This window comes from Clarias gariepinus, chromosome 16 (genome assembly GCF_024256425.1).
Source record: "Clarias gariepinus isolate MV-2021 ecotype Netherlands chromosome 16, CGAR_prim_01v2, whole genome shotgun sequence".
Classification (NCBI taxonomy): Eukaryota; Metazoa; Chordata; class Actinopteri; order Siluriformes; family Clariidae; genus Clarias; species Clarias gariepinus.
Window position 1 is genome coordinate 25,019,795 of NC_071115.1, and position 19,134 is coordinate 25,038,928.

Consider the following 19,134-nt stretch of genomic DNA (forward strand, 5'->3'; position numbering starts at 1 on the left):
GCTACAGCACGGTTATAAATCAGTTTAAACATTTACTGTTTAAAAGGAGTCGCCAGTGCAAGCGATTTGTAAGATGGAGGGCTCAGTGGTTTCTCTCTAGGGTTCAACTGAAGGATCACTCTATAATAAACTAGTGTTAGTACCCATTGTTGACGGGTAAAGAGTTTTTAGAGATATTTAATAGGTTAAAGCTAAAAATAAGCTGATTAGCTTTAATGTAATCAGTGATATTATCATTACCTGTCTTACTATATAGCAGAACTCAACTAACTTGTTAACAAAAAGAATTTTGTAAGGTTGAGTATCTTTCGTCTCGTTAACAATAATTCATCGTCAGCCAAATACCCTCCCTGTTTAAAGTAGATTATTACATCTAGCGCGTAACTGTTTATAACATTGCTTTGATTTTAGCACATAACACTGGGATCTCAGTTCGGGTATTTTACACGCTCTCATCGGCCAAATGCTGCGGAAACGTTTGCTCTAACGACCCGTGTTTCATCTCATAGTGGCGTACCACATGACTGCTTTTCATCCATGGTTTCAGAACATATGAGGCAAACTTGTTTTAAACTTCCCGCAATAATATGACTGTGCATATATTTGTTATTATTAAGTAATACTTTTGTAAAGTAATACTAATTATTTATTAATTATTACAGTGGAACCTTGGATTACGAGTAACCCGGTTTGTGAGCATTCCACAAGACGAGCAAACTTCGAAAATTAATTTTGACTTTAAAAAAAAGCGTGCCTTGATTTACGAGTTCCAAGCATCATCGAGTATCATGTGGCATGCACGTGCTTCTTGTTTTGATGCCGAGCATCACATGAACACGAATTATGCTCGTAATCCAAGCTTCCGCTATACTTGTGAATAAGTAATATAAAATTACTTCTTATAAATGAGTAATAATTAATAAATAATATATAATTATTACATATTCATTATTGATAAATATGTATTTTATTTCATGAACCTCCAGGTCATGTAACCTATTGGCTCAAAATCTATTCTAAAACGTGTGGCAGGACAGGTGATTAATAATATGTAAAACCAAAGGTTGTGCCAGGACATGTGGCCACACATGCCCTAGAGGTTACGGCAATAGAATAGAGAATTATAACTTATTAATTATTGATGCATATGCAAAGTGGTAATATGCAAAGTCATAAAACTCCACCATGCATGACATTGACACTAACTGTACCAACATCTATTTATTGATGTATTTATTTATTTATAATATTAATATTACCCATATTTCAGTCGGACAGTATTTTATAGATGATCCCTAACTTGCACAGTAGCCAAGGTACTATTGCCGGTTTCTGTTAGCAAATCTCCACCACAAATCAGAATCTAGAGCCCAGACCGCGAATATCCAACGTCCAACTTCAGCGTGTGTCATACGTTCATTTCTGTTTCTTGAGAATTTGAGCGCCCTATAGGTGCATTATAGTCATTTCTATTTCTTCTGCATAGCATACTATCATGGTGATTGGCTCTATTGAGTAACACATGTAGCCACGCCTACCTTGAGAGAAAAAGCGCTATATTTGTCCAAATAAGCGCTGGCTGATTGATTTTTTTTTTAAATCACACTCTATCATGTTTTCCCATATTTGCTTGCTTACAATGTTCTTCTTAATAAATTTCTGGAAGTCTCAAAGTTGATTTTTTGTGTACCCAACAGCATTTGGCTCGCTCCATGCATATTTTATTTTACTGTGTAAATAATTAATCACTTATTTTCTTATTCATGTTTAAATGTCTTTTCCTTGGGAAATTTGGCTCCATTTTGCTTACATTTATTGTCACCCATCTAAATAGAGGAATATTTCTAAATTCATTTAGGACAGTGTATTCAGGATTCTGCCATCAGTGCTAACTAGTGTAATGGCTAATGTCATGGCCAAGAAAAATATTAAAGCAAATTAACAGAATACACTATATTGGCAAAAGTATTCGCTTGCCTGCCTAAAGATGCATATGAATTTAAGTAACATCCAATTTTTAATTCTTAGGGTTTAGTATGATGATAGCCCACCCTTTGCAATTATAACAGCTTCAACTCTTCTGGGAAGGCTTTCCACAAGGTTTAGGAGTGTGTTTATCGGAATTTTTGACCATTCTTCCAGGAGCACATTTGTAGGTAAGACACTAATGTTGGATGAGCGAGTTTGGTGTGGAAGAACTTGACTGGCCTGATTCCTAACTTAACCTTTAGAGCACTTCTGGGATAAATTAAAGCAGAGACTGCGAGCCAGCATCAGTGTCTAACCTCACAAATGCGCTTCTGAAAGAATGATCCAAATTCCGATAAACACTCTCCTACACCTTTTGGAAATTCTTCCAAGAAGAGTTGAAGCTGTTGTAGCTGCAAAGGGTGAGCCAACATCGTATTAAACCCTATGGATAAAGAATTCGATTTTACTCAAGTTCATATGCATTTGAAGGCAGATGAGCGAATACTTCTGGCAATATAGTGTATATGTAAGTACCAGTGTTACAAGTGTCTTAGTGAACCATTGTGTATACTAGAGGAATGCAGAAGAATATGGGGGTGGTTGGGGGCTCAAACTTTAAATGGAAGAGTTGGGGTTGGTTCCATGAACAGGTGATAATGGGCAAAATGCAGGACAGTAGAAAACTGACAAAACCTCTCCTGGAGAGGGCAGGATTTGTCAAACTTTCTGTGGAAGATAGTGGAGTTCAGAAAAACCTCTACATGAGTGGCAGAAGTGGGCAGGATTAGTTAAAATTCATGGAATGATTGGTCAAAACCTCTGTACAAGTGGGTTGGTATGGTTAAACATTCAGCAGGAGGGTGCAGGATTGGTTAAAATTCAGCAGGTGAGTACAGGCTTTGTTAAACATTCAGTAGGAAAGTGCAGGGTGATTAAACTTTAAGCAGCAGTGGGCAGTCTTAGTCAAACTTTCAGCAGGAGAATGTGGAGTTGGTCAAAACTACTAAAAAAATAACAAGATTGTTCAAAATCTCTGCATGAGTGGGCAGGATTGCTCAAATCCTCTGTAGGAGAGCAGGATTGTTCAGATCCTCTTTAGGAGAGGGCAGGACTGGTCAGAGCCTTCGTAGGAGACTGCAGGATTGGCCTCAGTCTCTGAAGGAAACGGCAGGATTGATTACAACCTCTTTAAGAGAGAGCAGGACTGTTCAGAACCTCTGTAGGAGAGAGCAAGTTTAGTCAGTATGTCTGTAGATGATGACAGGATTGGTTAAACTTTGAGCAGGATTAGACATGCTTGTTCAAACGATCAGCAGAAAAGTGCAGAATTGATCAAAATGAAGAAAAGGATTGGTCAAACATTCAGCAGTAGTGGGGAGGATTAGACCAGTATTCAGTAAAAGTGTATGATTAGGCAAAACCTTTGTAGGAGAGGGCAGGACTGGTCAGCGCCTATGTTGGACAGGGCAGGACCAGCCAGAAACTCTGTATTAGGGGGTACGATTGGTCAGGACGTCTGTAGGAGAGGGGAAGATTGGTCAAAATGTCTGAGGGGGAGGGCGAGATTGTTTAAACTTTGGGCACAATTAGACAAGCTTGGTCAAATGTGCAGCAGAAAAGTGCAGAAGTGGTCAAAAGAGAGAGAGAAGAAGATAGAAGAGAGAAGGATTGGTCAAACATTCTGTAAGAATAAGCAGGATTAGCCCAATATTTAGTAAGAGAGTGTGTGATTGGGCAAATCCTCTGTAGGAGAGGGCAGGACTGGTCAGAACCTATATTGGAGTGGGAAAGACTGGTAAAAAATTCTGTATGAAAGGGTACGATTGGACAGGACCTCTGTAGGAGAGGGAGGGATTGGTCAGGATCTCTGTATGAGAAGGTAGAGTTGGTCAGAACCTTTGTAGATAAGGGCAGGAACGGTCAGAACCTCTGAAGGAAAAGGACTGATTAAAGTCTCTGTAGGCGAGGGTAAGATTGGTTAACCTTAGAGCAGGAAAGTGCAGGATTGGCCAAAACCTCTGTAGTGGAGGGCAAAATTGGCGCAATGTTTAGCAGAAGAGGGCAGGTTTAGTTAAACCTTTAGCAGAAGAGTGTAAAATTAGTTAAACTTTAGGCATAAAAGTACAGGCTTGTTTAAACCTTCCGTGGGAGAGGGCAATACAGAAGTAAACCCTTACAAGCGAAGGCAGGACTGGTTAAAACATCTGTGGGAGATGGCAGGACAAAACAAACTTAACGATTGGATTAAATTTTGTGCAGGGTGGGTAGGATGTGGTCGAAACCTCTGTAGTAGGGAGTAATGAGATCAAATTCTTCTATGGAGGAAAGGGCAGGATTGATTGGCCATTCTGCAACAGAAGGCAATATTGGACAATCCTGTTGTAGAGAGGGAGAATGATCCCAAAGCAGCGTTGGTTAAAATGATTTCTGACAGTTCAGTGGCTAGTGTGACACAACTTAATTCTGCTTCCTAACAACTTCACACATTAAATTTAAGCTTCTCACCCACTGTTTGTCACAATTTGTCTAGTATAGTGGTGTTTTAGAATTTTATTTCTGGTAAACATTAAATTACATGGAATCTCACCAACCACAATTTGGTATACAGCTTCAGGAAGGAGCTAGATCCCTCTTAAGGTTAGGAAGTTAAGAACATTGTGGTGGATGTGACATTGTATTTGGTGCACAGAGAGAGAGAGAATAAACTAAAAAAGATATGCAGTTTTTCTAAGGTAGTGGTGTGTGTGTAATCCCTGAGTGCACCCAGTCCACTTTGTATCCTGATTTCACATCTGTGTTTGTGGTTATTTTTAGAGCCGATAGCTTTGATGCGCAAGATTTGAACATTCTTTTGCAGCTCTTTTTTTCACCCCCTCCAGTATGAAAGTAAAAAACACAATAAAACCTCTGTCTCTAAGAAGTTTCAGCTTGGATCAACACATAAACATGTGCTGTTTAGTTTCTGTGCACTAAAGCAACACAAATGTATTCTTTGCACTTTGTTACTGACAATCAGCCGGTATTTATTTATTTATTTATTGCATTGTGCTTAATTAATGCTGCTTTGGGGGCAGTGGTGGCTCAGAGGGCTAAGGCACTGAGTTACTGATCGGAAGATCGGCTGTTCGATCCCCAGCTCCACCAGGTTGCCACTGTTGGGCCGTTGAGCAAGGCCCTTAACCCTAACTGCTCCAGGGGCGCCGTATCATGGCTGACCCTGCGCTCTGACCCCAGTTACGTTGGGATATGCGAAGAAGGAATTTTACTGTGCTGTAATGTATATGTGACAAATAAAGGCTTAACTTAACTTAACTTTTAAACATCAGCGGACCTGGACGGATCTGAACGGATCTGAACGTTTTATCGTCTGTTTGTTTTTAGGGATTTCGCATACGTGGCTCGGGATAAAAACACGCACGTGCTAAAATGTCACGTGTTCCGGTGTGAAAGTCCTGCAGACACCATTGCTGCCAGCCTGAACAAGATCTGCTCCAAGGTGAGACACTGTATCCTGACAACGCTGATAAACTTCCCGTAGGGGGAGTTATGAATTATGGTTCTCCTAGAGTAAAGGGAGGTTTCTCATTTCTACGTGTTATCGGGACTTGTACGGGAGTATGCTTAGTTTTTTTGTAAGGAGATTAATTTTATGAAAGTCTCCAGTATAAGATTCAGCGGTAAAGCTGTAAAATATTTTACGTTTCAAGCTGTAAAAAAAGTGATCGTATGAACTGCAGTGATGTAGGTAATTTACATTTAAATGCCGTTTGCGTTAAGACCGATGTCCCAAGTGTGTGTGGACTTATATGAAGTGCTTTTTTTAGAGGTAATCTCACACTTATGCACCGTATTCATTCAGATTATGGCGGAGAAGAAGAACAGTAAAACAGCGAGCGGCTCGTCTCTGTCCAGCACCGACGTACCGCTACAAGGTAACGACACGCCATGACCCGAGAGAGGATTTACCTCTCTCATGTGCCTGCCTCTGTATGTTCTCCCTGTGCTTGGTGGGTTTCCTCCAGATTCTCCGGTTTCCTCCCACAGTCCGAAGATAAGCAGATTTGGCTAATTGGTGTTCCCAAATTGCCCGTAGTGTGTAAGTGTGTGTATGTGCATGCCCCGCAATGAATTGACACCCAGGCCAGGGTGTACAGTACCCCGCCTCATGCCCTAGGTCTCCTGGCATAGGTTCCAGGCCCGTCACAACCCTGAATACAAGATAAAGGGATATAGACAATGAGACATTTTGTTGCTATTTAAAAAAATCTGTTTATTCTTGCTCTGTTATAAAAGTGTTCCTTTGACTATTGTCATGTCTTTCTTTGTCCATCTTACAGTAGCTCTAGAAATTGTCTCAGCTGCATGTGTTTTCTCTCAGTAGACTTTCCCACACCAAAGACGGAACTACAGCAGAATTTCCATGTTCTCTACCTGGGAATGACCTCTGTGTCTCGTCCCATAGGTAACACAGACACATAAACACACACACAATTGCACTTGCACAAACATAGTTTACAGTTTCTCTCTCTGTCTCTCAGGGATGGACATTATAAACGGAGCCATTGACAGTCTGCTGTCGTCCACGGGGAAGGATGACTGGACTGCAGTGCTGCTGAATGTGGAAGACGCGACAGTCAGTGTTGTCAAAGAGAAGGTCAATTTTGTCATCAGCACACCATTATCCTAATGTGTGTGTGTGTGTGTGTGAGGGAAGTGGACATGCTGGATAAATGCGGATAGTTTTTCTTGCTGTTTCTGACCCTTAGCTGTGAGAGACAGAAAGAACAAAAAGACAAGAAAGAGAAAGCGTGAACAGTACTTGACCTCAGTGTGTATGTATGTGTCTGTGTGTATGGGATGCATAGGAGGAGGAAGAAGAAGTGCTGGTGGAATGCCGTGTGCGTTTCCTGTCGTTTATGGGCGTCGGCCGTGACGTGCACACGTTCGCCTTCATCATGGACACGGGCAACCAGCATTTCCAGTGTCACGTGTTCTGGTGTGAGCCTAATGCAGGGAGTGTGTCCGAAGCCGTGCAGTCCGCCTGCATGGTACGCCTAACACACCCACACACCCATATAGTATCACACGCTCACTTGGATACATGTTAATCACTGGGAAACTCCATCATGTTTGGGAATCATTTGCACATGTAAAAAATTATTTTGTCTTGAGCTTCCTGAATTCAATGATGGATTAAGGCATTTAAAGAAATTAGTAGGACAAAACGATTTGGCCAAACCTGCAATGACATTTTATCCAAATACATGTACTTCAATATGGAGTTGGTCTTCCTTTTGCAGCTACTGTATAACAGCTTCCTCACTTCTTAGGTGGCTGTCTACAAGATTTTGAAGTGTTTCTGTGGGAATTTGTGCCCATTCATTCTGTAGAGCATTTATGAGGTCAGGCGCTGATGCTGGACGAGAAGGCCAGGCTCGCAGTCTTGGTTCCAGTTCATCCCAAAGGTGCTCAGTGGGGTTGAGGTCAGGGCTTTATGAGGGTCAGTCAGGTTCTTCCACACTGTGGAACTCATCACACCATGTCTTTATAGTCGTTGCTTTGTGCACTGGGGCACAGTCATGTTGGAATAGAAAAGGGCGCTTCCCAAACTGTTGCCACAAAGATGGAAGCATTGCATTGTCCAAGATGTTTTGGTCTGCTGAAGCATTAATATTGCCCTTCACTGAGTTCAATAATTAACAGGTTTGGCAAAGTACCTTTTGTCCAATGTGTGATAGATGGGTAGGGGGCTAATACTTATGACACACAAGCCCACTTAATGTCAAAACTGATGTATGCTGAGCTGGAGCAACAATACTAACCTTTCCATCTGAATCTTCCTCTCTTTCTCCATCTGTCTCTCAATTCTTTTCTTATCCTTCCTCTTTTTCTTTTCAGCTGCGCTATCAGAAATGCCTGGTCTCTCAGAAATCCTCGACCTGTTCCTCTCCATCATCTTCTGACTCCGTGACTCGCCGCGTAACTACCAGCGTGAAGCGCAGCGTCCAGTCCATCATAGACACTCTGAAAAAGAAGCCCACCCCTGAGATGCCCCACCAATGACGGTGCAGCTGGGCTACGATCGCCGGCAGGACATGTAAATAAAAACGCCAAACTCTGTACAGCCAAGGAGAAACTAATGATTCAAAAGAATAAAAACAGGAAGTGAAAAGGAAGAGAAGATCCATGGGTGAAGCTTCAGCTGTAGCTCTTTGAACTTTGTCCGTCTCTAGGCGCTCCCTGAAGCATGCCTTGGACAAAAAATACACAATTACACTCATTTTTAAGGCAACAGACACACAATCACGATGTGTTTGAGCTGTGGATTACTCGGTTACCATCATGTTGATGTCAGTGAAGACTTATTTTCATGTCCATCATAATCGAGTCTAACTTTTCCGCCATTGTGGTGTGCCATTTCACCATCTCGGCTGTTCTGAACGACTACGTCTCGGTGTGTTAACGCGAGTCTTGATAAAAAAAAAAAACCTATTCCTACTATCAGGTTGAAAATACATGAACATACTGTAACCTGGTGAAATGGTGAATCTGCCAGGTTTAGTCGGAGAACCGTCGACAAATGAGTGAAGCGTTCTATTTTCGGGGCGATACGTTGCTCCAGGTCTCGGATCTATTCTTTTCTAAACAACTGATAAAATCCTCTCTTAGGTTGCATTTATGTAGCATGTGATCATTTTTTTAATTTTAGGATTTTTTTTGATGATACGTCTCGTACACTGCTGTTCTTTCAGAGCCCCCTACTGGTAAAGTCTAGTGTAGTGTTTGTCCCGTTAGTGCTGCTGTAGTGCGATATTGTTTTGTTACACTTCTGATCTGAATCGGTGCGTGTCTGAATTGCAGTAATTACGAGAAGACGACCTGACAAACGGTCACACTGATCGCTCTGAGAGCAAGAGATTAGCTTAATACTATTAACATACTCCACTACAGTTTTTACTTTGCACTGCACTATTGGTGATGTGGTTTAGAGTGTTTCAGTTTAATTCTTTGACCAACACATGAATTATTTCACATAGTCAGAAATTTCCACAATCCCGACTTTTAATTCCACATTAATGCTTCTTCCAGAACATCCTTTCCAATAGCCTTCAATGTGACGTTAGTGTAAAAGTAACATGCCTTTCTATGAACTCGTGTGTAACTATTACTGTACACCTAACAACTAAGCTACGCAACAATGAGCAAGATAAGCTAATGTAAAGATTATAAACGTTATTTTACTGTTTAAAAAAAACTGTTTAAGGTTTATTTTATACAGGCGTATAGTGACTTCTGGGTGTGGCATGTCCAGCTGTTTTAAAATGACGCTAACAAATTTAAAAAATACTCTTATACAACCTACTGTATAACTCACTCCCTGTTCTCCTTTTTTGTTTGTTTGTTTGTTTAAAAATATGTTTTAGTACTATTATAAAATCCAAGACATTTTGATCACTGATACAAAATGAGAACTGAAACAACTGGAGAAGGAAAGAGCTGAAGTTTGCATTGGTCTGAAGCAAGGCCCGGTGTAGGAAGCATAAACAGCCAATTAACGCTTGACTTTCACTTTGTTGACATGAAAAGAAAAAAAGAAAGGTCTCTTTAAAATTCTGGTAAGCAAAGTGTAACTCTTCTGTGTCCCTCATTCACCATATTGATGTCCATATCGTCCCTGTGCTAATAAAGGCATTTCAGAAACATGCAGACGTGTTAAAGGTTTAATTCTGCTTTTAGCAAAATAATATATGTGGGTTTTAGCCCCGAGAACTTAAAATGATCCTGTGGCACTGTAATTGTTTAAAGTCTTGTATTCCAACAAAAACAGTATATTCCAGGAAGTAACTAGGTCAGTATGAAGTCAGCTGAAATTCTTCATCTTAAAAGATAAGTAAGGTTGACACATTTATAAGTCCACATGGCATCATCTAGTGTTCCATCTTTTGACACTTCTTCCAGTTCTCGAATCAGGACTGATACAAGTTTCAGTATTATCGAAAGGCAAAGTTACTTAATGTAACCGATTTTGAGTAGTCGACATGAACAAAATCTGAGAAGTGTTGGCATCAGTGTCAATTTGCTTTGTTGATGAGGTAATCTTGTAATCATAACAGATGTTTAAAGGTTTTGTTCAGCTTTTAGCAAAATAATACAGAGGGGCTCAAAAATCAGTTCAACAGTTGTTATCTATGCTCTTTTTAAACCTCAAATTGAATTATGGCAGTGATGTGTAATATTACATTTCTTTTAAAGTCGTCAGGAGTCGCACCATCATTGATGCTGTCATGTGATCATAAAAAGAGAGCCATCTACTGTATTTTTAATATTAAAGTGTGTATACATTTTTGGGCCCCTTTGTATATGGTTTTAGCCTAAAAAATAAAACAGATATTAATAATAATTATGATACAAAAATAGAACATAATTTGGTCATTAAGAAGAAACATAGGAAGGTAGACAGAGGTAATACTTTTGCCACTACATGTATATACAGTATATATACCAATAATCCATAAAATGAAAAACATCTTTCACATGAACTTTTTTCGTTCCCTCTTGTGCTTCCTGGGCTATCTCTGGCCCCATGGGGGTGTGGCTCTGCAGGGCCTCTGGGCATGTGATGTGGTGTCTGACAGCAGTGGATCCGTTGGCAGTGGGTGCTGTGGGTTGTGGGGTGGTACCTCCACCGATCAGATTTGTTTGCATGGTGCCTCTCATGGGTGCTTGATGGAATTGGGATCTAGGGAGTTTGGGAGGCCGGGGTTGGCAGTGTTGGGTCTCTTCGCCTCCTGGGCTCAGTGTGCCATGTTCTGGTGCACTGGGTGTTCTGGTGCCTGTCTATCATGGGCAGCATTGACTTTTCTGGCAATCTGTGCTGCCTTTGGTCCCTGTAGGCATTAATGAGCCTTGGGTGCCCATAAACCTGTTTTTTTTTTTTTTTATATATGTTTGTATGTATATGTATGTATATATGTATGTGTGTGTGTGTATTAGAGCCATGGGCGCATGGTGCCCCCAAATCGTGTGCGCATCAGCAGAGCAGGGTGTGACCAGTTTCCCCAGGTTTGGTACAACATAGGGCTCTTGATTATGAGAGAATCAGATGCTGGACACAGGGATGGAAACTGAGCAGGGGGGAATGAAACCAACATAGGACGCAAGAATTCCTGTTTGCCTCTGGGTGGGCCAGGGGGTGGAGCTACAGGACCAGCAGCTTGGCTGCCATTGGTTCGATTCAGGATCCTATAAGATTGTGTGGTGCCCTTGGTAAAGGAGGTAATGGAGAGCCCGTTGTTGGATGAGACATGGCCAGTCCTGGTAGAGTGGACATGGGCAGTGTTGGGGGCAGTAGACGATGCATGGCCTGTAATTAAGGAGCCTGTGCTTGTATAGCCATTGGATGAGGTGTGCTTGCCTGAAGGCTGATAAGATGGTTTGGATTTTCTAGAGACTGTAAAGGAAAGTGATGAACAAAAAAAAAGGATAAGGAATAGAAACACAACAAACAATTTAAGACAGAGATATACTGTTCAAGATGAACTATCAAACTCGGTTGCTGTAGTTTTATTTAAAAGCTACCCTTTTTTAAACCACTATTAATTACATTTCTACACAACCAAAACATATGCAATACAGCCACAAGTATATGGACACCTGAGTGGAGAGGTAACCTAGCTGAGATTTTGATAAAAAATAAATAAATAAATAAATAAATAAACATGGTAAAATGAGACTTATAGAAAATAATGGATACTCCTAAATTAATTCCTTTTTGCACTAGTGAATCACATCTAAAATTTCCAAGGGCCATATCCTCATTTATTAACGTGTTTTGACATTTTGAAAATCAGATTTTGTTTCGGCAGAAGACTTTATAGGGTCCTGAGTAAGCTAATAGTCAATATTCTACTGTATTATTGTTATTTGGGGAAGACAATAAAGGCAAATGCAAAATTCAACATTAAATCTCATATTTATAGGCAACTCAAATTGGTCGCAAATAAAAAAAAAAAACCCTGCTGTACGACCGTCTGTGAGAGCACAGATGACTGTGTAGATAGATGGCAATGATAATAAAATTTACAAAGCTTACATTTACAGTAGATGTGTTTATTGGTTCTTTCAGCTGGCAATGTTTAAATCCATATTTGCTACATGTGAGCTATAAAGCACCATATCAAATTATTAGCCTATTCATCTTTCACTTTCAATGGTTTGTTGATCGAGCAGAATTAATCAGAATCATACTGCATTGCAGTACAAGTCAGGACATACTGTAGTCCTCTCGCAGCCACCAAAACACTGATTATTTAGCTAACACTTCTGCTATTATGTTTGAGTTCCATGTGTTAATTAGGCCAACGGGCAGGTAATCAATCTTCACTTCAATCACAGTCTTCTAATTACCTTAAAATTATAATGTGGCACTGCTTAATGTTCCATCTCTTGATACCTATTCACTGGGCAGTTCTTTAATCAGGACTGCCACAAGTTTCAGTATTATCGAAAGGAAGGGTTATGAAATGGGACCAACTTTACTGCTTCCACCAAAAGTACTGACTTCGGTTGAAGTGACTGAACAAAATCGGAGAAATGTTGGTGTCAGTGTCAATTTCTATTATTTATGATGTAATATTTTTGCATTTATTTATACTTTGGTGTAATTATCTTTATAATCGGTTTATTGTTGTACGCACCAACAGGACTTGCACCAACAGTTAGTTTACTGTACACTGGCAGCCGAAAGAACAACAACAAAAGGGAAAGTTTATATTGAAGGAATTGAATTAAGTTGTTTATATATGCGTCAAATACGATCCAGGTAGCTACACTCCTGAACAAAATCTTAAGACCAGGGAAAATATAACAAGTTTTCACACTTGTGGATCATAACCAGGTTGTAAATACTTCTTCACAATGCCAAATGAAGAAACAAGAGCAAGAGACAAAAAATAGAAAGTAGACAATTTATTGAACATTGCATTTAAACTCAAACAGGCTGGTCTTTAGCTAATCAAAAGTTTAAGACCAAAACAAATCGTCTGTGGGGTAATGACTGGGTCTTTCAACAGGACAATGCTGCAGTTCACAAAGACCGTCTGATGAAGAACTTCTTACAGGACAATAACGTTGCACTTCTGGTCCTTCCTGCGTGTCCCTCTGATCTATATCCCCTTGAGAATGTTTGGGAATGGATGGCAAGAGAAGTTTACAAAAAAAGAAGTCAGTTCCAGACTGTGGATGCCCTTTATGATGCCATCTTCACAACATGGAGCAACGTTCCCATCAGCCTCCTGAAAACAGTTGCATAAAGCATGCTGAAACGAGTGTTTCGAGTCCTGAGTCCTTTTTGACACTTTTAGTTCTGTTGTGCGAATTTTTGGGATATGGTCTTAAACATTTGATCAACTGTTCATTAAAAGTTCACATGTTTGAGTTTAAATGCAGTTTTCAATAAATTGCCTATCTCTTTTTTTGTCTCTTGCCCCTTTTTCGTCTTTTGACATTTTGAAATAGTTCTTGCAACCTGGTTATCATCCACTAGTGCAAAATGCGAATACTTGCGAATGTTTTCCCATAATCTTAAGATTATCATTGCCATCTATCTACATAGTTGTCCTTTCCCTTAATACAGGGGAACGGCAGGGCTTCTTGTGTTTTTTTTTTAACTTGTACTAATTTTGAGATGGCTATAAATTTGAGATTTGATGTTAAATTTGGCTAATTTTTGCATTTGCCTATAGTGTAACATTAAAGTAAAATATCGACTCTAGGCGATTTTTGCAAGTGGCATTAAAATAAGTTGCTCTGTGTATGCATCCAAAGGGTCGCACTCAGGTGGTTTGAATCTTCTCGCTCAGTATCAATAAGCTCTAATCTTCATCTGTTCCACTCACTTGTTGTGTGCCCAGCGGTGCCTCATCTAGGCTGTGTCCTTCGGAATCATGGCATCCTTTACCATCTCTATGAGTATGATCTACAGATCTACCTTCCTACTGTATCAGTCCAAATAGAAATGGATCTGTACAGACCCTATTAAAGTGTCTGGTAGAAATAAAACCATGACTAACACTATGGGCGCTTACCGTACAGTGCTCACAGTACCTTGGTTTCTTGGATCCGTAAAACCCTTTGTAGGGAATTTGGGAGTAAACTTTAATAGCAACCTACAGTAGGGTGTATGTAACTAATACATGAAGTCAGGACCACATAACCCATTTCGGCATTAATGCACTGGCTTAGTTCATTTGATTTTAAAGTTCTTATGTTTGTTTAAAAAGCTTTAAATGATTTAACTCCCATATACCTTGCTGATTTATTGCAGACCAATAAAGAACAGAGGTGATCAAGGTTTTGTTCTGGCTGCTCCAAGGTTGTGGAATAATTTGCCCTTTAATAAGGTCGGCCTCAGATCTGGCAACTTTTGAATCTTGGTTAAACACTTAATTACCATAGTATTTTGAGTATTAGTTGTTTTTCTTTGAAGTCTTGGACTCGTACTTGTTTGTGCATGGTACCTTGTTTTGTTTTGCATTATTGTTTTAATTGTACTGTAAAGGACCTTGTTAACAGTTTGTTATAAAAGGTGCTACATAAATAAACGTTCGATTAGATTTTTAAAGTTTTCACCTGTTTCTAAAACGCTCAGCAGGGAACTTGGTTGTTTGGCACAGAATGACCCGAATGGCATGTTCAACAAGCACATACGAATATAACAGTTGGATGTCCACAAACTTTTGGAAGTCGAGTGACCACTGATAAAACGAGCTAAAATGTGTGTTTGTGTTGGGGGAAACACCACACGGGATTTTGTGAAAGTGAGAAGATGCAGAGAGGGATAACTACAGGTAATACTCTATCAAACAGCTTAAACTGAGGGGGTCTGCTGTCAAGTGTGTGTGATGAAGTGTGTTACCCCAAGGCGGCTGTGTGTCATTGGTCCTTTCCTGTGCTGCTGTTGGAGCTGAGCTATTCGCTTTCATCTCACGGTTCAGAAACTCAGCCACCTGTGACTGCCCGCTAACTGAGACATGGGGTCGCTGGCGAGATTGATGGCCAGGTCCTTTGCGTGTCTGTCGGCCACGCCCCTCTTTCTTCATTGGTTGAGTCGGCTGTATCCCGTCCAGCAAGCCACTCGCGGTGGCGCGAGCTATCACTTCCTGTGGAGTCTCAGTCACTTTTGGCTGCGGCTGTAGAAGAGATGGAACGTTAAACTAGGTGTTTATAGTCAATAGCACATTATGCACTACGTCACTATTTAAGATGCTAATTAGAACTGCCTAATCTTTGCATGAATCCTGCTACGTTTGTTTGTGTGCCCTGCTAGATCACCTTCTGTCTCCTTAGAAATCTAACCACTAAGTGTGTGAATAATTCAGTCTTTTTTAGAGAAAGTATCCACATGTCTGTGTTGGGGTTGTTACGTCTTGGCATGCTGATGCTAACAGAAAGACAAGCGAGCGATGAAATATTTAAGACATCCTCCCTTATATCCTAGCTCTCGCTCTCTTGTTCATTTCCCTTTGTGCTTCTCCACAAAGTCACAAAATCAGTCCGTTCTTTATGTTTGTCAAATATAAATAATAGAATACTAAAGCTGTAGTTCTGCTGTAAAATTGATTAGCAATGTAGAAATTGATTAGCAATTTCTTTAACCAAGGCAATGTTCCTTGGTTAATGAAATTGCTAATCACTCTGGGTAATTAGGAAATTGAAAGTGTTATGGTTGTTCTGGTGAATGGTTGCCTTAATTCTGGTGACTGGTTGCCTTAATTCAGAGAAACCAAATCTAACGAGCTTATCAGCACTGCGACCTCCCTATTGACAGGGATGTGAGGGGCGCCACAGAATACGACACGGCTGGTGATTCTCTGCTAACAAGCAAGAGGTTCAGAGATCGTGGTAAGAGAAATCAGAGATTAGGGTAGAGATGGCGCAAGGTGTGGCATGAGTGCCACAAAATGTTTGCATGCACTTTCGGGATCCCATGCTGGGGAGTGTTGTGTGCTGTGCGGCAGTTTGCTGAGGGTCACCCGAAAGGATGGACTGTGACAGCTGCCTCGGCACTTCTGCCGAACTCTCAAGATTATGCTGTCTCAACTTTTATGCCCCCAGTTCTGGTCAGCTGCCATCGCTACTGGTCTAGGACGGCCATGTCGGCTCCTGTGCTCCAAATTCTAGATTTGCCTCCACCGCTGCAGATGATTCCAGCAATTCCGGTCTGCTGCCACCATGACGGCCTGCGACAACCATGTCGGCTCCTTGTTTTTGACTTCGGCCTGCCACCACTGCCACCGAACTGTGGTTGGCTCCTTTGGCCTTCAGCACCTGCAATTGCTGCACGAGTTTTAGTCCCACATTATCCACCTTCTGCTGCCAGAGCCCACCATCCTACACTCTCCTCACTTTATTTTTATTTCCCTTCTTTCTAATTCCCAGTCTCACCATTTTTTTTCTTTATTTATTAATAAAATCACTATTTTGGATAAATACCTAACGTTTTCAAGTTAGTTGTTACCTACTTGGTGACAAAAACAACAAAAAAGTAAAAGATTTTACTATTCTAAATAAATTCATTAAAAGACAAAATATTACGCTGTAAAATAGAATGGTTAACACGCTAAGAGAGCATAGTTGATATTAAAAAGCTATAAACTCACTGATAACCTCTTACTTGAATTTACCTCATAGCATCAACAACAACTCTTGTTAACTTTAGCTGTAAATACTTCACCGTAACAAATGATTTGTAGTAACTAATGTCTTCAAATTACAGAAATCCGTACACTGTAAGCTCCGCATTAGCACAGGCCGAAGTATAAGTTTAAAAATGGCGTCCCTGGGATAATTCCAGATGCGGACTGATTTTATTTCTCCACAAGTGAATCAGACCCATCGTCCTCCCCATTTGTGTAGTAAGGTCCATTTTATTAGCCTCAGGTGCAGAGCGAGAGATGCACTAAAACTCTCTACTGTACGCTATGGTTAAGCGGGAACAGGTTCTGAAGAGGGAAATAACAGCCTTTAAAAATTCCCAACTTACGTCTAATTGCAATTTTATGAGCCATTTTTAAGTGCACCACAATAATCTTTATTACTTTGCTTTACAGCAGGATGCGTTTGAGAACGTGAGATAAAGCACCCATTAAATTGCTTTGATTACATTTTCAGGTGCACGGACGTGGAAATGAATGTGATTGATGAGCGTAATATGATAGCAGCGCTCAAACTACACAGATGGAGAAAAAAAAACATGAAACGTAAAAGAGTTTGAATAATGTAGAGAGGCAATTTGGATTGCATTTTAAGTTTTAGCATTTCATTTGTTGTGTGGTTACCGCTTTTAATAATTCCTTTTAATTCTCCTTTTAGAAATGTCTCGTTTTGCAATGCTGAACATTTTGTTAAAAACCGACACTATTAAATAGTTCCTGTTCTGCCATGCTAATTGAACAAGTCTTCACGATTTGTCATGCTAATACAAATTAAAATTTCCCCATTTGTTCATGCTAATAAGTTTTTTTTTTTATTTTATAATTTGCCAGGCAAAGCCAAGAAATATTTTCAATTTACCATGCTAATGCCTTAAATTTTCGCCTGCAACCTTGTACAGGATAAGCGGTACAGAAGATAATCGCTATAGAAGATAAGGCGAGAATCGAACCCTGACCGTGGAGGTCTGAGGCCACATTGCCAGCTTTTTTGATGCATTTGAATTGTACATTATAATTTTTATATGACAATATTCTATAACATTGGATTCAATCCATAACATTTTTAGTATTGCCATGGTAATGTATTTAATTTCCCATTTCCTTTTTCTCATGTTAATCATTATTTCTTTTCCACCATTTTACCATACCAATGTATTAAATTTCACATTTTTAATTCCCTATGCTAATCCAACTAAATTTTCCTAGTCCAAAAGATTTTCCAATAATGCCATGCTGATGATTTAAAGGTTCCAGTTGTAAACAGCAGCTCAGTGAATGTTGTTCCATGCTAGTGAATTCATGTTCACACAACCCCGTCAACCCTCTCAAGCTCTCTCTGTGGACTGCATGCTGTATTATTTCTAGATTGTTTTGAACTTTAAATGTTCTAAGTGTTTGTCTCTTTCTCCAGGTGGTTGCTCCCTCTTCCTATTTATTCCCATATCTCCTTGCTAAATCCTGTTCATCTTTCTCCATTTCTTTGCTCCTTCTTTCCACCTGTCTCCCTTATGTCTCTGCTCCACTGCATTCACCTTTTGCTCTATCCAAGCCTTTTCTGAACCGCTCTGTGTTAATCGTGCCTTTAGCCTTTTCATCTGCGAGAATTTTCACAGTCTGAAGTTTAATCTCTCACAGATAACAGATGAAGGAGGAAATCAGAGGCAAAGGATATTTGTTGGACAAAAGTTGAAAGTGATGATCCTCAGTCTAGGTTTGTTGTTGCATCTCATTTCTTTTAAGATAAAAAAACCCTAATTCTTAATGACCAATGTCTTGCGTTGGGGGAGGGTATGAATGATTATAATTTAATTAATGATACATGTTCTTAGAAGAAAATAAACAACAGTGAGATGGTGTGATAAATGGTGCCTGACATGAAGTAGTTTTTAAATGACTGACAATTTTGCATTCCTTTTTTTTTTATTTTTTTTTAAATCATTTTTGGACATTCACATGCATCTCCAGTGAGTGTGTACTTAGACATGTGACATAATACATGCCTCTCACTAATTTCCTTTTTTGATTAATCATATTTGAGCTGTTCATATTTTTCAGGGCATGATGCAATTCCAGGAAAGAAAAAAAATTGGATGGGACGATTTGCATAGCCTCTCCTCTGCCATTTTTAGGAAAGTCTCATTAGCTTCATTCTGACTGTCCGGAAAAATGCACTTTCCCAAAGGGGTGAAGGGAGCAGAAGTTCATTTTGCATGTAAAGAACAGTGTTGGGAGACGTTACTTAAGTAACTAATTACACTACAAAATTACAGTACTGTCATTAAAAAATCAGTTACATTACTGCGTTACTTTCTGATAAAAGTAACTAGTTTTTTTTCTAGTTACTTTTATCAGAGTACTGATAAAGTACTTTTCCACTGCAGAAAATTAAACTCCTTTGTGATTCCTCATGCATGTTGTTTTAGTCAAGACCTTTATAATTATTCTACCA

At 39.8% G+C, this 19,134-nt stretch overlaps 2 protein-coding genes across 4 annotated transcripts in view; one reads left to right on the forward strand and one right to left on the reverse strand.

Annotated features, from left to right (window-relative positions):
• LOC128544819 (amyloid beta precursor protein binding family B member 2) overlaps positions 1 to 9,097 on the forward strand; it is a 36,616-nt gene extending 27,519 nt beyond the window's left edge. For 2 of the 3 annotated variants that reach the window (XM_053515102.1, XM_053515104.1), the window contains 6 exons: positions 5,353 to 5,467; positions 5,831 to 5,903; positions 6,350 to 6,433; positions 6,510 to 6,625; positions 6,837 to 7,019; positions 7,870 to 9,097. In XM_053515102.1, coding sequence (XP_053371077.1) covers positions 5,353 to 5,467; positions 5,831 to 5,903; positions 6,350 to 6,433; positions 6,510 to 6,625; positions 6,837 to 7,019; positions 7,870 to 8,034 — 736 coding nt within the window. In that variant the 3' untranslated portion in view covers positions 8,035 to 9,097. The remainder of the gene's footprint in view (positions 1 to 5,352; positions 5,468 to 5,830; positions 5,904 to 6,349; positions 6,434 to 6,509; positions 6,626 to 6,836; positions 7,020 to 7,869) is intronic. The other variant, XM_053515103.1, reaches the window with a different exon arrangement.
• The window catches only part of LOC128544820 (putative methyltransferase NSUN7), a 47,436-nt gene continuing 37,317 nt past the window's right edge, over positions 9,016 to 19,134 (reverse strand). The window contains exons 12-13 of the mRNA XM_053515106.1: positions 14,888 to 15,161; positions 9,016 to 11,422 (exon numbers count right to left, since the gene is read on the reverse strand). Coding sequence (XP_053371081.1) covers positions 10,962 to 11,422; positions 14,888 to 15,161 — 735 coding nt within the window. The 3' untranslated portion in view covers positions 9,016 to 10,961. The remainder of the gene's footprint in view (positions 11,423 to 14,887; positions 15,162 to 19,134) is intronic.